This window comes from Rhinatrema bivittatum, unplaced genomic scaffold, assembly GCF_901001135.1.
Source record: "Rhinatrema bivittatum unplaced genomic scaffold, aRhiBiv1.1, whole genome shotgun sequence".
Classification (NCBI taxonomy): Eukaryota; Metazoa; Chordata; class Amphibia; order Gymnophiona; family Rhinatrematidae; genus Rhinatrema; species Rhinatrema bivittatum.
Window position 1 is genome coordinate 55,029 of NW_021820709.1, and position 25,321 is coordinate 80,349.

Genomic DNA, 25,321 nt, shown 5'->3' on the forward strand with positions numbered 1-25,321 from the left:
GAGCAATTAATGTGGATGAGCAGACTAGATAGGCCCTATGCTCTTTTTCTGCACCTCTTTCTGTTTCTCTGAAGAATCCTGCTATAATTCTCATTTGAATGATGAATATGATTCAGGTACTAAGGATAAAATTATAAGATTCCTTGTACATAGATCCTGAAATAACTTTTTACTAGGCTCCTAAAATACTACCCAGGGCACCCATCAGCTTGCTTAAGTAGGTGAAAAATTAAAACTGTTTAAATTTTTGGTTATCAGAGCAGAAACTACTCTTTAGTTTGGAACAAAAAACTAGCTTAGGTCGATTATGTAGTAGATAGATATTATGACAACTATATTTGAGCTATTTTCATTTAGTCACAATATATCAAGAAAACATCGGTTCTAAAGATTTTTTTTAAAGAAAATATCACTTGCTTTTATATGTACACTACATGAGACAAGTTTGGAAGGAATAAAAATACAATTCTTAGAGGAATCCTGGAATACCTTTTTTTTTCTTTACAGTAAGATTCATGCAATTATGCATCTGCTGTATTGCAGAGTGAAGTTTATGTTCAATCTGTTCTCAAACGCTGGCAGTCTTAGCATAAGATCCGTTCAGCTCCGTTGCAATTCATAGGTTGAGACGCAGTGTGCCGCTGTTGGCCAATGCGGAGCGAGAGCCGACAAATGAGATCCACTGAGCCTCCTGCAATGTTACTTGTGCAGTGCAGATCGGAGAAGAAACAGCAGAGAGGTTTTGGCAGCATTTCGCTAGCAGGAGTAATCCTCCTTAAATTCTCAACAATATCACAACGAGAAGGATTGCATTTGTTTCTCGGGATACTGGCTTTCAGTTATCTCGAAAATTTTCGAATGCTATATGTTCACGAAACAATTTAAACCGGAAAATTAGCAATTTGATGAAGGCAAGAATGGAAATCAGAACCGGAAAGATCAACCACGGACATAGACGGCAAGTACCGCTTACCTTCCTATTCTTGTGGCTATGTCAGGCAGCTTCTGGACAAATTTATTACTCAATTATTGAAGAAATGAAGAAGGGTTCTTTAGTGGGAAATATCATTAAAGACTTGGGTTTGAACATACAGGAATCGTCAGATCGGAAACTCCGTGTTGTTTCTGCTATAAAGAAGCAATATTTCACAGTGAATTTAGAAACCGGGAATTTGCACGTAAACGAAAGGATAGACAGGGAGGAAATGTGTGGAGATGCACCCGAATGCTTTATAAGTTTCGAAACAGTTGTTGAAAATCCTTTGAATGTTTTCCACGTCAAAGTCGCAATACAGGATATTAATGACAATCCGCCAAGTTTCTTGAAAAATGCCGTTGACTTGGAAATAAGTGAGTCCACTTTACCAGGTGCGCGCTTTGTTCTAGACTATGCTCGAGATCCAGATGTTGGTATTTATTCTCTACAGAATTATCAACTCACTCCCACTCAACATTTTATCTTGGAAGAAAAAGAGAGCAGTGATGGTAATAGATATGCCGAAATGGTGCTAGAGAAACCTTTAGATCGTGAAAAGCAGAGAGTCCATCACCTACTTTTGATAGCATCTGATGGCGGAGATCCAGTCCAAACTGGCACCATTCAAATTAACATTATTGTTACTGATGCTAATGATAATGCACCGATATTCAATGAAGAAGTCTACAAAATCAGCCTAAAAGAAAATATCCCAAAAGACTCGTTAGTGTTTCAACTAAAAGCCAGTGATAAAGATGAAGGATCCAATGCACAAATAACCTACTCTTTTATTAATATACAGCACAATGCTCGTGATACGTTTATTCTCAACCCTGAAAATGGTGAAATCAAACTCAAACAATTCTTGGATTTTGAGAAAACAAAGAGCTATAAAATGGTGGTAGAAGCAAAAGATGGTGGAGGTCTGGTTTCGCATTGTAAACTTCAAATAGATATTATTGATGTGAATGACAATGCCCCAGAGATAACGCTCACATCGGTCTCAAGTCCAGTTCCCGAAGACTCTCCTCCTGGTACAGTTATAGCATTAATTAATGTCCATGACCGTGATACAGCAGAAAATAAAGAGATTAGCTGTCATATAAAAAATGATGTTCCTTTTAAATTGCTGTCTTCTGCTAGTCAATACTATAAACTCCTTACAACAGATATCCTGGATAGAGAAAATAACTCAGAGTATAATATTACAATTGTGGCCAAAGACAATGGTTCTCCTCCTCTGTTCAGTAGTTCAACTATCCGATTAGAAATATCTGATGTCAATGATAATCCACCTGTTTTTTATCAAGCTTCCTATATTGCTTATGTTCAAGAAAATAATTCGCCAGGTGCCTCTGTCTACAAGGTAAACGCTTCAGATGTCGACTGGGATCAAAACTCCCTAATTACTTATTCCATACTTAACCACGACCTTGATCGGATACCTATATCCTCCTATGTTTCTATCAATTCACAAACTGGAGTTATTTTTGCTCAACGCTCATTTGACTATGAACAGTTCAGGGAGTTTCAGTTCCAAGTAAAGGTAGAAGACAACGGAATCCCAGCTCTCAGTAGCAATGTAACCGTTAAAGTGTTTATTCTAGATCAAAATGACAATGCGCCTCAAATCCTGTACCCTTCACTTGGATCCGATGGGTCTGCCACGTTCGAGATGGTTCCGCCTTCTTCTGGTCAAGGCTTTTTGGTGACTAAAGTAGTAGCGGTGGATGCTGATTCTGGACACAATGCATGGCTTTCCTACTATCTGATCCAGATTCAAGATCCTACAATATTTAGCATTGAACATCATAGTGGTGAAATTAGGACGTCTCGTTACTTTGTGGACGGAGATGCTGTGAAGCAGAAATTAGTCATTTTGGTGAAGGACAATGGGCATCCTCCTCTTTCAGCTACAGTTACTCTGAACATTGTATTTGCAGAAACACTTCGAGAGGCTCTTCCAGTACTAAGCAATCAATCTAGTAACTCAGACTACCAATCAAATGTAAACATATATTTAGTAATAGCTCTAGCTTTGATTTCCTTTTTATTCCTGTTAAATGTGATGCTAGCAATACTTCTAAAATATAGAAGATCGAAGGGTCCCACAACTTTTGATACACTAAGTACTGATTTTTATTCCCATATTAGCTCAAGATTACCATCTAACTATAATGATCAGACATTGGTATTACCCTATCCTTATGAGGTCTGCCTTGCTTTAGATTCAGGAGAAAATGAGTTGACTTTTTTCAAGCAAAATCAGCAACCAACAACAGACAGTATCAGTGCTGCTGATGATTCTGGTTTAGGGAATGAGTCTCTGAGAAGAACTCTGGGCACTGAAAATAAGAGACAGGTAAGTCATGTAACCAACTAGGAAATCTTTAGTAACATGTTACCTATTATTGTTTTCAGTAACTTCGATGTTATTTGATTGGAGGGAAAATTAATTTTGCATCCATTATTAAAGCAGAGGACTGAGAGTAGATGTTGGCATTTACTAGCACTGTATTTTAGCAGCATCTTATTGAAATATAATATATTTTTGCATTTTCCTTACAAAGAGTGCCAAATAATTTGAGAAATTTGGAGAGCAAATGCCCAGTCCTTTTGATTCCACTTACTAATTTTGAACTTATAATCAAGTCTTTTTTTCTTGTGTTAGTCATTCTTTCTCCTTTCTTATTTCCCTCCTTGCATATGATGGCATATATTTGGGTTTTACTAAAACTGACCTTGTTTTTAGGAAAGAGAAACATTTTCTTTCCATCTTCCTTTATGCAGATTGAGATAGAACTTGCTAATCCTTGTTGAGTTCTCATTCTATATTTTCTTTTTGTGATTATATATACTCTACCATCTATCTTCTATCATCTTGTTCTCATTGAGAATTAAAGCCAGTATAATCTAGACATAACATAATTGGACCAAGATAACATTCCTGTATAATGATTTTTTTCTGATAATATCTATTGTGTTGTATTTATAATAGTCTTACAGAAGGTGAAAGTGGCAACTCCTTAAACAAATAGTCCAAAAACATAAGAACTTGTTGGCAAAGGTCATTGTAAATAACTCTTACACACATAATTATACAGATTTCCATTCTCTGAAAATACAAATTACTTTCACAAGCAATAAATGTTGGGCCAGATAGCATGGTTCACCATGAATAGGCTCTGACATAGCATGTATTGTTACTATCTTAGGCTTCATTCAATTCCAAAGCACTTTACTTGTCTTGATATTTCTTATTAAATAAGGCCATATAATATAACTAATGGATAATTATACCATACAAATTGATGCTTCGAGGGTATTGCCATACCTAGAAAATACCATGAGCTTAAAAATAAGTAGTTAATTACCTGATAAGGTGGTATTTATGGCTATTTTAGCCTTTTATTGATAATCTGTTTTTAACAATACATAAGAACAGTAAGTTCTTATGTATTGTTTGAGAAGAATAGATGTAGGAGATTATAGGGCACTCTATCCTGTTACTGTAAAACTATAATAATTATATTATATATATTATATTATATAGTTTATATTAGTTTATTATATAGTTTATTTATTTATTTATTTATTTGTTTATTGGTTTTTATATACCGCCGCTCATCAGAGATATCACGTCGGTGTACAGAGAACGAAAAAATACGCAATTGCGTTGTACATAAAACAGTATGAAAACAACTGGGAACCAATACATTAAAACAGTTAAATGCATTAACAAAAACAGGTTTATATTATAGTTTATATTATATTTATATTATTATTTATTATAATTATATTATAATAAGAATAGTGGTGGAATTCAAAAGGTAATGGGACAAACAAAGAGAATCCCTGCTGGCTAGTGAATGGAAATGAAGAAGTTGGGTAACTTTTTTATTGCATGTAAAGTTTACATTTTTGCTTGGGGTAGCCTGCATAGAGCAGCAGTTCCTACTATCTTTAACAGAAGGCTTGGGAGTAGCCCACACAGAGAGGCAGTTGCTAGTACCCTTAACAGAAGGCTTGGTGTATCCTGCATGGAGCAGCAGTTGCTACTACTCTTAACAGAGGGCCTAGGTTAGCCTCCATGGAGAGGCAATTGTTACAACCCTAAAAATAATAATAATAATAATAATAATAATAAACTTACTGGGCAGACTGGATGGACCATTATAGTCTTTTTCTGCTATCAATCACTATGGGCCTCATTTTCTAAAGTATCGCAGGCCGAAACGGGGGGCGGGCCTGCGATCGCTGCTGGTTTCGCACCCAATAGCGCCACCATAGGAGGTGTAGCTATTGGGAGCGAAATAGGCAGTGAAAAGGCACTTATCTTTTCGCTGTGCGCGCCGTCATCACGGAGTCGGCCCCGGTGATGCCCCATCTCCTCCTCTTCCGGGGCCAACTCCGCCCCCATCTTGGTATTGCATGCGAAAAGGGACATTTCGCTTGCGAAACGTCCCTTACCGCGTGCGATACGCTTGGAAAATGAGGCCCTTAGTTACCAGGTTACTATTAAAGAATTTGTAGTCTTTTTTTTTTTTCCCAAGGGTGCAGATCTCACAAGAAATCTCCATCAAATCATAATTTTTTCCTAGTGATAAAAGATTCTTTAAATCCACATTCTCTATTTGGGGGGTTATCATTTTCTCCCTCCCTAGTCTAATGATAGTTCTCCCACAAATCCAAAACCTGCAAATATTTTTCAAGAGAGTTATCCTTCTCGTGATCAAGTATAAAACTTCAGAACCCTGAAAATGAGGCATCCATTAAGGAACCTTCTTGTGGCCAACACGAAAAAGGGCTAGATTCTGCTGCCTTAAACCACAATTTATTCTGCTCCTCTACAAGTTTTTTCTTTAAAAGGAAATGCTGCACAAACTACATCTACAGGCAAAATCAAAGCAGAATCAGACATATTGACAATAACACATCAGCAACAAAGTATTACCTGTAACTCAGTCTCCATAACAGGCAAAAAAACTAAACTAAACAGTACAATAGAAATAGATTATATACTTACAACCTCCAGTCCTTATGGAGTCGTCTTCATATTGCTTCACTTATTGTCACGATTTCCTCTTGGATGTTTCTGCCGAGATTACTCTGCTCTTCTCCATTCTATGAAGAAAACAGCCTTTACTGCCTTCCGGGCCATGCCTAGCAATCACATTGGAGTCACCAGGACACAAAGAAAATAATAGGTGGATTTATTGATATACCTTGTTCAGAGTACAGAGTATTGGGAAGTCAGCCAGGCTTCTCATAAGGCTAGAGTAAATCTGAATTTTGCCTCCTTCCCTAAATGCTTGTCACAGCTCAGCTTATATACATTTTTTTCATTCTATAGGCTTTGTGCTCTGACAATTTTTAGCCCTTCCAACATGCGTCATTAGATTTCTTGTAAATTTCCAGTAACTATTAATTTCCAGTTACCCTACTCCTCCTGCTCCCAACATAGTTCTCTTTCTTAGTTTCATATGTGTGATTGTTCAGTCTTGTTCGGCTTTACCATGGCACCTGTGGTAACACATCATTTATAATGCTACTTGCTGCCATCTTCTTGTTTGTCTTTAAGCAAGACTGCCTTTCTCCATCACCCACATACAAGTTTCCACACACTGGACACAAGATCAAGTTCACACAGGTCACACAGCCTGATCCTCTGTTTCTGTTGTCAGGCAGAGTTTACAGAAGAAAATGACAAAGCTTTAAGAGGGCAATTTTCAAACAGCCTGCTTGGCCACAAAGTCTACAGCTACTTTGTACTCATGCACCTTGTAGATAATTTTCAAAGGAAAACTACATGGGAACTTTCCCTTTGAAAAATGCCAAAAGTACCCACAATCTTTACACCTGTTTCTTATGAGAGAAAATCCAGCTGAAAAATAACCTGTGTAGATTTGAAAATACAATCTATTTATGTTGTTTCCAACCCCATTCAAAACATATCCCCTGGAAAACTGCCACTTCTAGCTAGAAGTATGCATATTATGAATGCCCATAAATACTTTTTACCCGGGCAGAGGAAGGCAATTTTCAGACATTTATTTATTTATTTGCATTGTTACCTGAGTTCCCTAAATGCTCAAAACAGGGAAGTTTAAAACATTAAAAATAATGAATCCAGTGAACAGTGGAGTTAATATAACAGTCATGATCTCACATAAAATAAAACACAAGTTATATAGACATGCACTAAGCATAACACTCACTAACCCAATTAAAACGACATTTTAAAAAATTACAGTTACTCGGTTTCCTTCATCCTAGTATAAAAAGCTAGCACTGTCTTTCCTCTAATAAACCAATATAGTTAATATAAATCTGTGATATGTCATGAACAGTTACTCCTCTTCAAAGCTGCTTACTACCAAATTTTACATCAATTTTACAAATAAATAATACTCTAAGATTTGGAAAATTAGAATCCAGTAAAATCTCATATTAATAATAAGAATTCTTACAATGCTTATCCCCATTTATAGATAATCAAACATGGTACTTAGGTTAGAAGCATTTATTGGTCTGCAAAATAAAGACAGAGTATTGGGAGGGAAGGGAAAATGACCTGACAGTCACAGTAGGAACTCCTTCTGTTCTCTGCCTGCACATTACCTGTTTATATAGAGATTTTCTTTCTTTGTTTACCAGCTTCCTCTTATCTCAGTACATCATGATAGCTGGATCTGTTTCTTTTCACCATAGCCCACTGTTGCCCCAACATTAGTATCTTTCCTCTTCCCACAAGCTATCTCTCTTCTAGCTGAGTTTTAGCCTTACCATGGTGCCTGTGGTTTTAGCATCATGTCTCTTTTGTCTGGTTGTCAGTTCTCCCCACTGGCAATGTTCCTTAAGAAACACAGCTGCAGTTCTATACATACACAATATGTCTGCTAGAGCTGTTTCTCACTCTGCAGATATACAGAATCCTCATAAACCGCACACCAAATATGATTATTAAAATTCCTGTTAGCTCTCTGTCTATGATTCTACCTGGGTACCATGACATAGGAAGGGTAATTTTCAAAGTTTTATAGGCATATAAGCAGCTGTTTACCTGCATAAAAAGCCAGACTACATGTGGGTACATTTAACTGCACACAAAAGGAGTGAATCAGATAGTGGGGAAAGGCAGATTTAGTTGACATTGTGTGGGGATTTCATTTTTAAATCTGCACACATAGTTCAGCAAGTGCAAAGTTTCCAGCTAGGCCCTGCATTTTCAAAGGCAAAACTCCATGTGGTTTTGAATATATGCTTGCAGGCCAACTAGTACAAGGTAGCTATGGACCTGCATTCATGCTGTGAGATTTCATAATTTCCCCCTAAAACAACTATGTCCATTTACCTGGGTATATTACTATGACTTTGAAAATTGCCTTTCATAGGAAAAGTATACCAAGATTTATATAATATTGAATAGATATTCTACAGTAGAATTTTTTTTTTTTTGCTTTATTTTATTTAAAAAATTCAGTGTTAGAAAATGATTGCCAGTCTAAACACTCACATTAAGTTTATGAATGCATTTTTTCTAGAATCATCAATAGGGATAGAAAGAAAAAGATGTATATATTGCCTGCATAAAAGTCCTAGTTAAAAGAAAAAAAGATAACATAACTTAGGAGAAAAATATACATACAGAGAGTGAGGGCCCAAGGACCAAACCTGGGCATTCTTAAAACCCATAAGGCCAGATTTACATTTTGGGCAAAGTAAGACAAGATAAGTGCAAAAGGTCTGCAAGTCTGTTTTCACAATTTTGAAGTAGTGTAGGTTCAACTGACACCTTCCTCCTAAAAACAGTTAAATACCTTAACCTCCATTCCAGTTTCAGATTTTGTGAATTTAGCCATTTTTAGCACTTTTGAACTAGAACTGAGTGTGCTATACCAGTGATTCAATTAATCTATGAGTCTAACTGTCTTCTGGAGGCATGAAAATTTCCATAAAACATGAACAAACTTGGAGGGAAATCAGAGCATGGGCTGCCTGGCACTTACACTGAAAATTACCCTGGTCCAGTAAATGTGAGGTAACTTTCAATACAGTCAAAGCTCGATTTTCATTTTCTTTGTTTGTGTTGAATATGTCAGTTTCATAGTAAAGTGGATATAACTTATGTGCTGAAATTCTGAGTGTGTTCTTTTTTGAAAAATGATTTCAACATCATCATACTCCAGATTTCAAAATGCCACAGTAAAAACTTAACTCATGCAATATTATAATGTGAACTGAGAAAATGAATATAGTTTAAGTTTGTACCAACAGCTTATTTTTAAAACTGTTCCAAAAAAACATTTACTCGGGTACAAAGAAACAGTACTGAGTTACCATTCCTGAAGCTTAGATTCACTTTGTCCAGGTAAAACTTATATTCAGCACTGTTTGGACAAAGTTAGCCAGGTAAATCTGCAGAGAAAAATACCAGTCCTAAAGTTACCTGGTAAACCTTGCTCTCCTAAATTTATCTGTGTATATTTAGCAGAGCACTTATGTAAGAACCTAAGAACATATGCCATGCAGGATCTGACCAAAAGTCCAACAAGTATATGCTGTCTCCAACAATGACCAATCTGAGTCACAAGTTACCTGGCAGAGAAGACACATTCCTTGAATGGATCAAGGTCTCATCAGGGATAAGTAGTGGTTTTCTCAAGTCTACCTGGCTAATAATGGTTTGTGGATGTTTCCTCCAGGAACTTGTCTATACCCTTTTAATCTGCTATGCTAGATGCCCTGATCACATCATCTGGCAACAAATTTCACAGCTTGATTAAGTACATTCAGAAAGTATTCAGACCCCTTCACTTTTCCAAATTTTGTTATTCTAAAATGGGTAATATGCATTTTTCACCACTCAATCTACACAAAAAATCCTTAATGATAAGTGAAATTAGATTTGTAAAATTTGTGCAAATAAATTAAAAGTAAAAAATGGAAATATCACATTTACATAAGTATTCAGACCTTTACTCTGTACTTTGTTGAGGCACCTTTTGCAGGGATTACAACCTCAAGTTTTCTTGAGTATAATGCTATAATCTTGGCACACCTAGGTTTCGGGATTTTCTCCCATTCTTCTCTGCAGATCCTCTCAAACTCTGTCAAGTTGGATGGGGAGTGTTGTTGCACAGCTATTTTCAAATCTCTCAAGAGTTGTTCAATCAGGTTCAAGCCTGGACTCTGGTTGGGCCACTCAAGGACATTCACAGACTTGTCCAGATTCCACTCCTGTGTTGCCTTGGCTGTATGCTTAAGGTTGTTGTACTGTTGGAAGGTAAATCCTCACCCCAGTCTGAGGTCCAGAGTGCTCTGGAGCAGATTTTCACCAAGATCTCTCTGTAATTTGCTCCATTCATCATTTTCTTGATCCTGGTTAATCTCTAAGTTCCTGCAGCTGAAAAATATCCCCACAACATTAAGCTATCACCACCATACTTCACCATAAGGATGGTATTTGCTAGGTGATGAGCAGTGCCTGGTTTCCTCCAGACATGATGCTTGGCATTCAGGCCAAAGATTTCAATCTTGGTTTCATCAGAACAAAGAATCTTGTGTATCATGCTCTGAGAGTCCTTTAAGTGCCTTTTAGCAAACACCAAGCAAGATGTCATGTGCCTTTTACTGAGGAATGGCTTCTGTCTGGCCACTCTACCATAAAGGCCTGATTGGTGGAATGCTGCAGAGATGGTTGTCTTCTGGAAAGATCTCCCATCTCCACAGTGGAACTCTAGAACTCTGTCAAAGGGACCATCAGGTTGTTGGTCGCCTCCCTGACCAAGGCCCTTCTCTCCTGATTGCTCAGTTTGGGTGGATGGCCAGCTTTAGAAAGAGCCCTGGTTGTTCTGAACTTCTTCTATTTCAGAATGATGGTAGCTCCTGTGATCTTTGGGAATTTCAATGCTGCAGCAATATTTTGTACCCTTCCCCAGATCTGTGCTTTGACACGATCCTATCTTGGAGGGCTACAGACAATTCCTTCAACTTCATGACTTTGATTTTCTCTGACATGCATTGTCAACTGTGAGACTTTATATAGACATGTATGTGCCTTTCCAAATCATGTCTAATCAATTGAATTTACCACAGGTGAACTCCAGTCAAATTGGAGAAACATCTCAATGATGATCAATAGAAATTGGATGCACCTGAGCTCAAATTTAAATGTCAAAGCAAAGGTCTGAATACTTATGTAAATATGATATTTCAGTTTTTTATTTTTAATTAATTTGCACAAATTTCTACAAACTTGATTTCACTTTTCATGATAGGGTATTGTGTGTAGCTTGAGGAGGGAAAAATGTATAGTGTCCATTTTAGAATAATGTAACATAAAAAAATGTGGAAAACTTGAAGGGATCTGAATATGTTCTGAATGCACTATAGAACATTCTCTGATACAATGGGTGAGGCAGTTGTACACTTCTCCCAGAGCGAAGGTTAAAGTTAATGGTAGTTATGGGTCCGAATTTCCAATTGCAACGGGTACCAGGCAAGGTTGCCCCCTGTCTCCGTTACTATTCGCGCTGTTTCTGGAGCCATGCACAACCCGGATATCTTCATCTTCCACCATTAAAGGTCTCCAGATTGGAGATATGTCTTTCAAATTATCTTTGTTTGTGGATGATATTTTGTTTACTTTGGCAGATCCTACTTCCTCCCTCCAAGGGGTAGAAGTTGAACTACAACAGTTTAATAGAGTAGCTGGTTTTAAGGTCAATCTATAAATCTGAACTCCTCAATATAAATTTATCAGATCAAGAGGCCTGTTATAGTAAGAAACATTTTTCCTTCTATTGGGCTAGGACTTCTCTCAAATACATGGCATACGCATAGGACCTTCTCTTTATGACTTATTCTCTCAATTACTCCCCATTGGTCCATATGATTGATAAAGACCTGGAAAATTGGTGGAGATGGACTTTTTCTTGGTTTGGGAGAATTGCAATTACAAAAATGAATATTCATCCTAGATTTTTGTATTTGTTTTCCACCTTACCCATTTATATATCCTTGATACTTTTGCACAGATGGCAGAAAAAGATATTTGATTTTATTTGGTGCAGGAGACCCCCACAGATGGCCAGGCAAGTCCTCTATCTCCCTAAAATACAGGGTGGACTTGGGGTACCTAATCTTTCCCTCTATTATGCAGAAGCCCAATTAAAGGTGTTAGTTGAGCTCAGCTGTACGAAACCCAAAAAGCAATGGGTACGGCTTGAACAAGCAAGTGTCAGGAATACACCTTTGAGAATCATTCCGTGGCACCCACGACATTCCTGGATCTTGATATGCATTATTCCTTGGACTCTCCAAACAACTTTGAAAGTATGGGATCGATGGAGAACTCATTTAGTGGGAGAATTCTTTTATTTTTACCAGACCTCTCTTTATCATAATCAAAACTTCCCTGCTGGTTTCCAGAATAGAGCATTTAAAGTGTGGAGACTGGCTGGCATTCATACAATTGGCCATTTGTTTAGAGGTGGTAGACTGATACCTCTAGACCACTTGACTCAGCGACTTCCCTTGGGCAGGAAGTGTGTTTACTGGTGCAGGGACAGGAGCTGCTAGAACTGGAGTAGCTAGGAATGGAGTTAAAATCACTGGAATAGCTGGGGCTGGGTTGACCTGGAGCAGAACTGTTAAAGCTGATGGAAGCAGAATCACTATGCAAGAACTGAGATCACCATTACAGGAACTGGAGCTGATGGAACCTGGATAGTGTAGATGAGGGAGCCAAAACAAATGACTCATGAGACTGTTTTCCATCAGACACTCTAAGCTGAAGAGCTGAACTGAGTGCCTTCCTCCACGTCAGATGATTAAGACTGGTGCTGATTCAAGTTTTCAGAAATCAGGCCCTGCTCAGTGGAGTCTATTTGGCCAGAGCTTGCTGTAATAATGTAGTCAGCCAGTGGTGTGACTCCCAAAGCCAAAAACAGATAGTGCATGAGCAGGGCAATTCTGGAGAGCTCCCACATGAGCAGAGACAAACATCTTCTGCATAAATCAACCACTTTCCCCTTGAGTTGGGCCCTGAGGTGCTGGTGGCTAGCAGGGCTTGATGAGGAAAATAGGAACACAAGGCACACACTAAGGTAATGTAGAACCCAAACCTAGGGACATGAAGGTGCCAAGATAAGCAGGGCAGGATCAATGCAAGAAAACCTGGAAATACAAAGGACTCACAGAAGCAGTGTAGAACTAATGCAGGAGGACTGGAAGTACAAGAAACATGAGGATGAGACCGAGCAGAAACACTGGATGCATGAAGCAAAGTAGGACCAAACATGAACCCTGAATACATGAAGCAATCTAGGAACAAATATAAACAACAAAACATGGGACCAAGCTCAGGCAAAGGGGAGATGGCTGCCAGCAGGAAGTATGGGCCATAGAGCTAGGAGGACTAGCCAGATAATTTCAGGGCACACCAAGGCCCTCTGCAGGTAGGAGGCAAGAGCTGCCCTCTGGGGTCTTACATTGGTTATTGGCCTCTAGAAACACATTATCATTGCAAGAGAATAATGAATCACTTGGAGGACAGGTCCAAGCATTAGAATCATTTTCTGCCACACCAAGGTGATGTCCTCCTTCCAAGTGACCTTGCTTCTGTATAGCATCAGCAAAGAGGCTGCCAGACTGGAGATAAAACAACTCTTCTATGTCCCTGAAGATCTCCTCTATATACCTCTCTGTCTGCTTTAGCTACTCTGTCAGTCTCTCTAACCTCTGAAAAGGTTTATATAGGTAAGTTCCACTGAATATTGAGATGTTTGTCTGGGTAATTTTACCTGAAAGGGCATTTTGTAGGGTTTCTTAAACCTTTTGTTCTAGCTAGTTCCACCTAGGAGCTTCATTTCCATGTCCACTCATCATATGTAGAGTCAAAACACTATTCTGTCAAAGTCCATAATTCCTGTGATGTATTCTGAAAATTTGGTATGTGTAAAACACAAAGCAAAAATGTTATTGATCAATACATATGCATAGACTCATAAGCCATCTTTTTCTTCAGAAAGTAGGCTAAAAAGAATGAATCTTCTTGACCAACTGCAGTACCAAGCAACAATGTCCTAGGAGATTTCTATTATAAATCAGAATGAGTCTCTAAGACAAAGTGCTGTCAATGATAATTTAATCTGTTAATATCACCTCAAAATTTCTTAAGTTATTTTAAATAAAATTCTGTAATTGAAATAGAAGGTAACTTTCAAACTTCCATGCAGATGTCTGTGTGCGCATGGTTGCCAGCACACGCACATGGATGCAGCGATTTTATAAAATGTGCCCTTCAATGCACGCATGTTATAAAATCTGCTACCCATGTGCATATGCGTGAACGATTTTATAGTGGCGTGCACATGAGTACCATCTCGTGTGCGTAAATGGGGAGAAATTTAGTAGATGCGCACAGCGACGGAATAGGCCTTTTCCCCAGTTCCCTCCCAGTCAGGTCCAGTAAAGGAGCGGACTAGGAGAGAACTTCCTAAACCCCCTACCTAACCTGTCTCCCTGCTATCCTGTCCACCCCTAAAACCCCGTTGACTACCCTTGCTTTTTTTTGTTTTTTTACTTACCTGCAGTCCAGAGCAGCGGCAACCTATGCAGTCCAGTCAGCTCCCGGTGCACGCTTCAGCGGGTCTGTGCCTAATGGCGCTGTCCTTGCCCTGCCCACACCCTGCCCATGCCCCACCTAGACCCTGCCCCTGGCCCAGCTTTTTTTCTAAACTGCTTCACAATGCGCATACCAGGAGATACATGCGTGGCTGTGGGCCTCTAAGGATCTGTACGGCACGCGCACAAGGGTTTTAAAATTAGACATATAGAGCATTGCTTTTCTTAAAAAGCATCTCACAGAAGAAGCTTTGCTTTCTTCTCATTAACAGCTTCCCCAGCTCTCTTTAATCTCTCCCAAGCTTAGGATCTTACTTACCAAGCACTTTTGCCATAGATACAGAATGGGGGAAAAAAACCTTAGTAAATGAGGCCTTTAGCTACCTATTAATTAAATACATGGCTGATTAATATGAATCTACTGGCCAATTAGAAGCATCATTGCTATTATACATAATTTAGGAACCTAGGACTATTCAACTTTCCTCTGACACCCACTCTTCTTCACACAGCCTTAACCACTCACCTGGACATGAACTTGGATATTTAGGACCACAGCTCTGTTAATATTCTAAGACACAGGGCCAGCCCCAGTGGCTTTGTGACAGTGCTGTGCACGAAACATCCCCAGTTCAATCTCTGAGCTGGGTCTTCCACTCCCCATAGCTAGTTAAGGATTGTGATAGAACAGAGACATCATTCACAGCCCCCAGAGGGGAGGAAGGCATGATCGTTGCTGGTTGCTGGATTTAGGGTTCATGATTTCAGGGTTCCAAAAGGAGCCTTGATGTATAGCCCAAGGCCAAATAACTATCACTATAATGTTGGGAGGGGACAGTGGGAAATTTTCAAAGACATTTCTGTAGCATGGGATCTTCTTGGAGTTTGGGTACTTGCCAGGTTCTTATGGCTTGGATTGGCCACTGTTGGAAACAGGATGCTGGGCTTGATGGACCCTTGGTCTGACCCAGCATGGCAATTTCTTATGTTCTTATGGGTAAAACAATTCTTTATCCATAGAATGAGCTCTTTGAAAATTGCCTTACTTATTTGCAGATAAACGTACATGCGCAGTGCCACTGGAGGGTAAGCATTCCTGGGGGTGAAGTGTGAGTGCGGATAGTACTTATCATATACTTTACTTTTTATTTTAAAGGTATGTATATTTCTGAGGAAAAAGTACCCACAAATGTAGCAGGTGCAGGTCTATGCACATACATTTTTTAACTCAATTTTCAAAGAAAAGTTTCTTCTTTTGAAAATTTGCATAATGTTGGCGACAAAAGAACTCTGAGACATTACACTTGTGTGCACAGTTTGCAAGCTGCCCTTACAACAGAGGGGAAATTCCTGGTTAGCTGTGAATGAGGACTCCTGTTGCCAGGATTCGAGCCCTGATTCTCACTGAGCTAGAAGTCCAAAAGGGGCAGGAGGAAACTCCTGGGTCAAAAAAAGAACAGGCATTCAACAAAACAGGTTTTCCCAGTATTTGCCTCTGCCAAATGGGCAAGGTCGATCTATCCCACTGTAGCCTCTCCAAAAAGCAAGTACACATAGGGAGGGTCATTTTCAGAAATGTCCTGTTGTCAAATTGATCATCCGATCTGTAGGTAAACTTACAGATATCCTATATGTGGGTAAGTCTATCACATTGAGCAGAGATATTCCTGCGGTGGAGTTAGGGAGGGATTTGCATTCACATACAGACTTTTTCATTTTTCAAAAGTATGTACATACATTTCCTTGGAAAACTTATGCACATAAATTAGCCGGTGTAAATGTGTGCAGGCAGTTTTAATGGGATAATTTTCAAAAGAAGAGTATGTGCCCATTTTCCCTTTGAAGATTGTTGTAACTTCTGTGAATATTTGATTAAAAATATATGTGGGCTGTTACAAAATTGCCCTTATATGGACTGCACATCAAAAGATTAGTAAGAGTATGGGTGAGTGATTTTTCAATTATCTATTGCTGTATATTTTCTAAAAAGGTTCATGAGACATGTCAGGTCATTAACAGAAGGTGTAAAATACATAAATACATGTGCAACAATATAAAAAATATAGGGGTGTGAAGACCCATGTTCTCTGGTTTCATTATTCAATGGTTTTGTTTTGGTTTTTTTGCACTCTCATTTTTCCCATATTCCTGGTGTCATTGTCACTTGAATATGGGAATAAATTCAATATACTTCCAACTTTCATCCAGAACTTCTGCATTTGACCCTTTATAGTTTATGCCAATGAGATGGCATATCTTTGAGGATCTGAGATGCAGGATGGTGGGCTTCCAGGATGGATTTATCCTATGGCATTTGAATCTTTAATCCAATTTTGTTAGAGAAGCTGAAAAACTAGTGGTATTTTAACAATGAGGTGCCTTCCTTGCAAGGAAGGCTAAAACTGATTTTGAAGGAAAGACTATAAGAACTAAACACACTTTTATGATTGTTATAGTATGCGATAGATAGATAGATAGATAGATAGATAAATAGATAGATCTCCAGAACTGCACATTTCAGAACACTGAGAATATGAACAGTAGAGACACTAAGGAATTCCACCTGCATAAAACCCAAATACCACTGGTTTTGACATTGGGGGTACTCAGTTTTGGGGATTTGGGGTTGTTGTTTGGGGGAGGTTGCAATAATATTACCTTTTAACTTTTTTGCTGTAATTTTTTTTGTTTAGGGAATTTAGTTGATCAAATTTTATGGTGGCCATCCACCTGAAGATATTTAGGCAACTGAATGAATAAATGCTATCATCATGTTTGAGTTAGAAATGTAAAAATAAGAAAAATGGAACAACATGGGATAGCAGGTATTACATGTATCAGGGAGAAAGATAATGGAACAGAACACCAGAATCAGTAATGGGCAGATATGGATTGCAAAATACATTTTATCTAACTTCTCTGCAAAGTTTAAACTTTTTTTTTTTAATTTAGAGGATTCCTGCTGCTCCTTTGGATTTCCAGTTTAATCAGAGTTGGCCTCTGCTGGATAGTGGTGCCATAAGCCTTCCTTTATCACTACTTAGGGATGTTTCCTTATTTTATTTCCCTTCTCAAGTCATGTAGTCTGGTCATTGCAGCAACAATCTTCAGCTAGAGACCATGCACTTGAGCTCTTTTAGGAACTCTACAATCTGGGGCCTTAATTCTGACCTCTAGCTGGGATTATACAATGATTGGGACTCCCTCTTAAACAGCCACTGATTGTCTATATTTATTCATTTTAAAGACACAGGGAAACCAGGGTTTAAATCCCGCTGTCGCTTCTTGTGACCTTGGGCAAGTCAATATCTATAGTACCTGAATGTAATCTGCTTTGATGTACACTTTGAAGTGCAGAAAAATGGAATATAAATTAAGAAATCTAGTTTTGTTTTGTTTTTTAATTCTTTATAAATTTTGAATTTTACAAAACTTAATTTGCAAATGTGAAAACCAATGGAGGTCTAGACATTAATTCCACTAAACAATACAATACATCAATCATCAATCAACCTTGAAGAAATAATATAAAGAAAAATTAACATATAGCCTCCATAATCCATAAATCAATATAGTAATTAATACAAGGATCCAGTAATTAAGGGAGTAATACTGAACTAAACATAATGGGAAATTACTGCACTTCTACGCTTCCACATTTCTCTAATTTATGGGAGACAAAGTAATGGGGGTCTTAGCTTCAAGAAAATCTTTCACTTGTTCAACAGTAAAGAAAACATTCAATTCTGCCCCCCCTCTTTAACACACATTTACAAGGAAATTTCAGCATGAAATTATAACCTAAGGAAATTATCTCAGGGCGTAGGGCTAAAAATTTCCTACGCCGCTCTTGTGTTATTGGGGAGAGATCAGGAAAAACTTTTACATTTCCATTCATAAAGGTAATTGGGAACTTCCTGAAATATATTCTCATAATATTTTGCACATCTGCTGAAGTTAACAAAGACTAAAAGGGTGGCTCTGTCCAACTCTAAATTTGAACTCTCCAAAATTTCAGTTAAATTCTCTTGCAAATTTAACCTGTTAGAATTTACAGATGTTTTTGGTAAGAAATAACATTTATTTACTTCAGGTAAATTCCCTTCCTCAAATCCAAGGATCTCTTGAAAAAACCTTTTTAAAGAAACATATGGGATTTCTCCCAAAAGTCGAGGAAAGTTTAAGATCCTTATATTTAAATGTCTATTAGAGTTTTCAAGTGCTTCCACTCTTCTAGTGAGATATTGTCTATCTTTAACCACTGCTGCCTTAAAAGCCACATTTTCTTGTTCTTTTTCCTGTAATTCCAAAACTTGCTTAGATAACACATCAACTTTATGTTGAACTTCAGTAGCCTTTTGACTATTTTGAGAAGCCAAATATTCAACTTTGGTGTTTAAATTGTTCAGCGCTGAAGCAACCCCCACCATCAAGTCCCATAGAGCCACCATTGTTACAACCTCCGGGCATTCAGGAATCCTTAGGGGCTTAACTTCAGGGGTTGTCTCTTTTGGTAATTGCAGGCTATTACCTGTAGGACTTACCCCTACTGCCCCTTCTGCTAGCATGGCTATCGAAATTTCCACGCCATTCAGCACTCCCGATGCCACTTTGCACTCAACAGTAACCCGAGGAGCTGAAGTATCCGATGACTTTGCTGCTAGCAAACCGGAAGGGATTTCCTCATTCTGCGCGCCGTGTAGAAACGTAAGCCTGGAGCATTATACCAGGGCTGATCTGAGTTCCAGGCTCAGTGTTGTCTCCTCCGGAGCCGGAGCTTCTCCCTCAGTTCCATGCTCCAAGGGTTCCTTGACAGCTGGTTCTCCTGAAGCTTGTGAAGTAAGGAACCGAATAATTTCCTGCTGCATCACTGAAGATGGTGGGGGTGTTGAGGGATATACCCTGATTTTCCCCTTCCTTTTCGGAGGCATGAGGAAAGGAGAAAAGAGGAAAAAAATCTCACAGATATCAGGACCTCTCTCGGCTCCTACTCGCAAAGTGCGGCCATCTTGGATCCCTACGGGGCCTTTTTTGAAGAAATCTAGTTTTAACAAAACATCCTAAAGTAGCATTTCAATATAGTCAAATTTATTGAAATGTACTGTCACATGTGTGCAGATATTTTATTCTTTACTTTCACTTCTTGGGAGGGCATATAATATCATCAAGGTCTGGGTCTTCTTTTTTTAAGGGCACAGTACTGCCTCCTTTCCCTTTTGCTTTTATCCAGCTCAGTCAGAAACAGTGCTGGGATTCTGGAGCCATGTGCCTTCATTTACAACCACCCAGGGATTCTCCCTTATATTTAATAGAGCCACCCTCCCACTCTTCCTAGTTTTGTCATTGCAGAAAGCATCCTGAGGCCAAGACTACATTTGGCCAACAGGTGTGTTTCTTAATGATTACCAGGATTCCCTGCACCCCAAAAAGTGTAAGCACTGCCTCTGAAATATCCCCAACCCCAGCCCACCCAGGATGCAGAAGATCAAAATGGGGATCAAACTGGGACCCCCAAGGCAAGGACAGCTCTGCCACTGAGCCATCATTCAGCCCAAGGAATGAATTTCAACCCATAAAGTAGAGGCATGGAAAACTAAATGAATGGAAAAGCTCAACAAATTATTTGGATAAGCTTTGGAAAGTTTCTGCAATTTGTATATAAGATTTCACTGATTTCTCATGTTCTAGAAAATCATGAAAGGACTTGAACAAATTAAGGTAAATAGGTCATTTACTCTGTCAGGGAATAGAAGGACCAGGGGGGCACTCCATGAAGTTAGCAAGTAGCTCAATTAAAACAAACTGAAGAAAATTATTTTTCACTCAGCGCATAGTTAAACTCTGGAATTCATTGCCAAGGGATGTGGTTTCAGCAGGTAGTGTAACTGGGTTTTAAAAAAAGGTTTAGATAAATTCCTAGAGATTAAATTCATAAACTACTATTAGGGTAATTAATAAACAGTAGTAACTTTTGATCTATCTAATGTTTGGGTAATTGCCAGGTACTTGTGACTTGGATTGGCCACTGTTGGAAACAGGATATTGGGCTTGATGTACCCTCGGTCTGACCCAGGATGGCATTTCTTATGTAAGAGGTGAAGTAGTTTATGAAAGGGTGTATGAGACTGCAAAATAATTGTCACTGCAAACGTTTAAATCCTAAAATGTTTGTAAACCCTTCACGTCTAACAAAAGTTATCTGCCAATATCTATTGTCACTGGTCACGGAAGGATGAAAGTAGACCGGGTTGAAAACACTTCTGTTCAGTTTTTGTTTATGTAGCTTTTACCAGAACTAATGATGGTTTATGTTCGTCAGTAGAAAGAGTTTGAATACTATAACTGTTTTCTTCTGAATTGTAGGAAAATATTCCTTAAAATACCTTGCTTCTAATCTCCCAGCAACCAGGCGATAGTAGAACTAAACTGCATGCAATATTGACATAACAATGCTGGACTTTTGCGGTGGATATCTGGAAAATATTCTGGCAGTTCAATTATAACGTAAGGTTTTACTAGCGTGGTGAGTTAAATTGTAGACAGATGTGAAATCCTCAAGCAGTTGTGGGGGAAAAAATCACTTGCTTTCAAGTAAACACACCATCAGGCTAAGCAACTGTGTGCTTTTGCTATGTGAAACTGCTGTAGCTATTTTGCAGGAGCACTTTCGGCGTGCCTCGAGGAAATGCTCTGTGTAGTTATTGGTTGAAACTCTGTGTGCCGCTGTTGACCAATGAAGTTACTGGGGATCCACCAACGCGTGCTTAGTCTTTCAGCCGGGTGGAAAGACGCAGGAACAGAAGGAGACAGGGAGATCAGCCTGTGAGCCCGAGAAAGAAACTCAGCAATGCCAGGCTTTCAGTTAAATATGCAAATAATTCAATCTGCCATGTGGCTAAATAGCATTTCTCGGAGAACAAGCTGAAGCAGTCAAGGTTACAGACGTCTCATTGGGAAGTTATATGTTCAGCGAAATGAATACCGCTAGAGGAAAAGGGACTGGATAACTGACAGGCAAGTACTTCGTTTTCTTATGTTGCTTGGCTTTTTGGATTGGGCTTCTGCGGTAATTCAATATGCCATACCAGAGGAGACAGCAAAAGGCACTTTCGTGGGTAATTTTGTCGCTGACCTGGGTTTGGACTTTAAAAGACTTTCAGATCGCAGACTCCGGGTGGTTTCCGGAGCGAGCAAAAATTACTTTGAGGCAGATCTGGAAAACGGAAGACTGTTTGTGAATGAAAGGATAAACAGAGAGGAAATCTGTGGTTCTTTAGCTCCCTGCTTGATCAATTTTGAGATTGTCATAGAAAATCCACTGGAATTGTACAGCGCTACTGTGGAAATACAGGACATCAATGACAATGCGCCAGCTTTTTTCACCAGCCAAATTAAATTACAAATCAGTGAATCCGTGACTCCCGGAGCGCGTTTCCCACTAGAGAGCGCGCAAGATGCTGATGTTGGAGCTAACTCTTTGCAGACTTATGAGATGAGTGCCAATGAATATTTTGTATTAAATATACAAACTCGAGGAGACGGTAGTAAGTATGCTGAACTGGTGCTGGAAAAAGAACTGGACAGGGAAGAACAGACTGAATTGCGGTTAAACTTAAGGGCACTAGATGGAGGAATCCCACCTAAATCAGCAAGTGTACCTATAATTATTGATATTTTAGATGCAAATGACAATAAGCCAGTTTTTAACCAATCTACCTATACTGCACGTGTATGGGAAAACGCACCAACAGGCACATTAATTGTCAAAGTAAAGGCTTTCGATTTGGATGAAGGTCTCAATGGAGATATAATTTATTCGTTTGGTAGTCACACACCTGCTAAAGTGCGAGAACTCTTTTTCTTGGATTCAGTTAATGGAGAGTTGAGAGTCAAAGGGCTGTTAGATTTTGAAGACAATAAAATGTATGAGGTTTACATACAAGCCAACGACAAGGGGCCCAATCCTGGACACGGTCATTGCAAAGTAGAGGTGGAAATCATTGATGTCAATGATAATACCCCAGAAATCACAGTGACCTCGGTGTATAGCCCCATACCTGAAGACGCTCTTCCAGGTACAGTGGTTGCCCTGCTAAGTGTAATGGATTTAGATTCTGGACAAAACGGTCTGGTAAACTGTTTCATTCCACCTAATACCCCCTTTAGTCTTAGTTCCTCTATTAAAAATTATTTTACTTTGAAAACCAAAGAAGCTCTGGATCGAGAACTGATATCTGTCTACAACATTAGTATCACAGCCACAGATGCTGGGTCACCTTCCCTCTCCACCGGAAAAACACTAATTATACAAGTCTCAGATGTCAATGATAATGCACCAAAACCTCTACAATCCTCTTATAATGTTTATGTGACTGAAAATGGTGTGCCGGGAACTCCGATATTCAACGTAAGTGCTTCTGACCCTGACTCTAAGCAAAATGGTCAACTCTGTTATTCCATTGTTGAAAGCGATCCCTTAGGAGATTTAGCCCTCAGATATTTCTCCATTAATTATGAGAATGGCAGCATATATGTCCTACTGCCCTTGGACTATGAAAATATCAGGGAATTTAAAATGATCGTTCAAGTTTCTGATGGAGGAAGCCCAGTCCTTTCCACAAATATCACCATAAATGTGTTTGTTACAGACCAGAATGATAATGCTCCCTCAGTTTTGTACCCACGTCCAAACGCCAGACCAGCACAAACAGACTTGATTCCCCGAACAACTCGTGCCAGAAGTCTGGTCACCAAGATCATAGCTTGGGATGCGGATGCAGGCCATAATGCTTGGATCTCATACTTTCTTTTACAGGCCACGGACTCTAGCCTGTTTACTGTGGGACTTCACAGCGGAGAGATAAGAACTGCGCGCGATATAATTGAAACTGATGCGGTCAGGCAGATTTTAATTATCTTAATAAAAGACAATGGCGAGCCAGTATTATCATCTACTGCTACAATCACAATATCTGTTACAGACACACCAGCTGAAGCACTGGCTGATGTTGTAGATACGTCTTCTACATCTGAGCAAAAGGCAACTTTAACATTTTATTTAATTATTTCATTGATACTGGTTTCCGTGGCCTTTTTTATCATGGTAGTAGTAGTAGGGTTTGTTAAATTGTATAAATGGCGGCAGTCAAAGGACTCATTAAAAACCTTCAGGAGTTCTCTGTACAGGACTTCTGCATCTTTGAACTATGTGGATGCAGTTCGTAGTGAACTTCCTCCACAAAACTTTTGCCATCGGATGTACCTAACTACAGAGTCAGGCAAAAGTGATTTTTTGTATAAAAAAGCAAATCTTTCAACTCCAATTGGCAGTTGCTACAACACACTGGGAATCTGCGGTCCTGGGCTATATAATCAGATATTAAATACAAACAATGGATTCCCTGACATCAAAGAGGTAATGTAATACATCATTACTTATTATATTTAATTAGCTGTAATCCGGTTATCAGACTATGAAATTAAATTCATTTTCTTTTCTTGTGAAATTCTCTCCAAAATATGTAATCTAAAATGTTCCACTTACAAAGAGTTAGAAGGTGTAATGTCAATGTTTAGTGCCTATCGTCAGCAAACTACTACAATTTAACCACTTACAAAGTGTGACTTTTAGATCATCTTTTATTTTTCAAATTTCTGTATATTAATGTAATTATTACTCACATTTAATGAAAGTGTATTATTCCTACAATACTCCCACCCTGAAGGGTCCCAGGTCTCCATAAGCTTGACTAGGCATTTGGGTTAGGCCATCATCTTTTATTTAGGCAAGTCATATAAATACATATATATACACACACTGTTTCCTTTCAGCTCTTCTGCAACCAATGTCATTCTGCTCTCATCTGATAAACTATAATTATCAAAATATGAATGAAATGGCACTGATTGCAGAAGAGAGGAAAGAAAACAGTGTCTGAACCCTACTGTGTTTCATTTAATATCCTGTACTTGAAATAGTTTCTTTTATTCTGTGTTTATGGACAACTGCTCGAAATGTATTTGATACTGTGATGTGATTAGTGATCTAGTCTTTTTCTCCTTTATGATGTAAAGGTATCAATAGAAAATACTCATAAACACACACAGACACTGCTTACAGCTTAAAGTATGGAAAAGGTATATAATGTCATAGAACACACAACACAGATTTGTAAAAGCAGATATTTGGTTTACTAAAGATTGTAAAATATGGTAAAACCCAGCAAAAACAAATAGTATCACAGTAAATAACAAGAGACAAAGTAGGCCTAGAGACTACAGATGTGATGGCTAAAGTGCTCGCTCTCTCTCTCTCTCTCTCTGATGATATAAAGGACACTGTTAATTGTAATTAACTTTATACTTTCATTTTCTGGCTCTAGTTCAGATTTTGCAAGTTCAGTTGGTCTTATTTAGAACTCACAATTTCAGCAGATTTATGCCTTAATTGTGGTTTCTGCCAAAAGACATCCTACTACTTTGAGTCACAAACAGTTCAGACACTGACCCATATTAGACAGTTAACAGATGTTTCATGTTACTGTTTCAACTTTTTACTTACTAAGCAGACTTGAGAAAGAGCATTCTAAACTAGCATGTCTAAAAAATTATATGTTAAGTTCTTGTGCAATTAATATTGATACACATTTATCATTCATTTATTGGTGATGCTTTGATCCACTATTCCCAATTAAGAATACAAAGTTCTTCCAGTCC

The 25,321-nt window shown here is 38.6% G+C and overlaps 1 protein-coding gene across 5 annotated transcripts in view; it reads left to right on the plus strand.

Annotated features, from left to right (window-relative positions):
- The window catches only part of LOC115081986 (protocadherin gamma-C3-like), a 191,622-nt gene that overhangs the window by 33,930 nt on the left and 132,371 nt on the right, over window positions 1-25,321 (plus strand). Inside the window, exon 1 of one of the 5 annotated variants that reach the window (XM_029586238.1) lies at window positions 719-3,338. The exons of 3 other annotated variants lie outside the window; for them this stretch is intronic. In XM_029586238.1, the coding sequence (XP_029442098.1) occupies window positions 906-3,338 (2,433 nt within the window). In that variant the 5' untranslated portion in view covers window positions 719-905. Of the gene's footprint in view, window positions 1-718; window positions 3,339-21,389; window positions 24,021-25,321 lie in introns of those variants that run through there. One more of the 5 variants, XM_029586241.1, reaches the window with a different exon arrangement.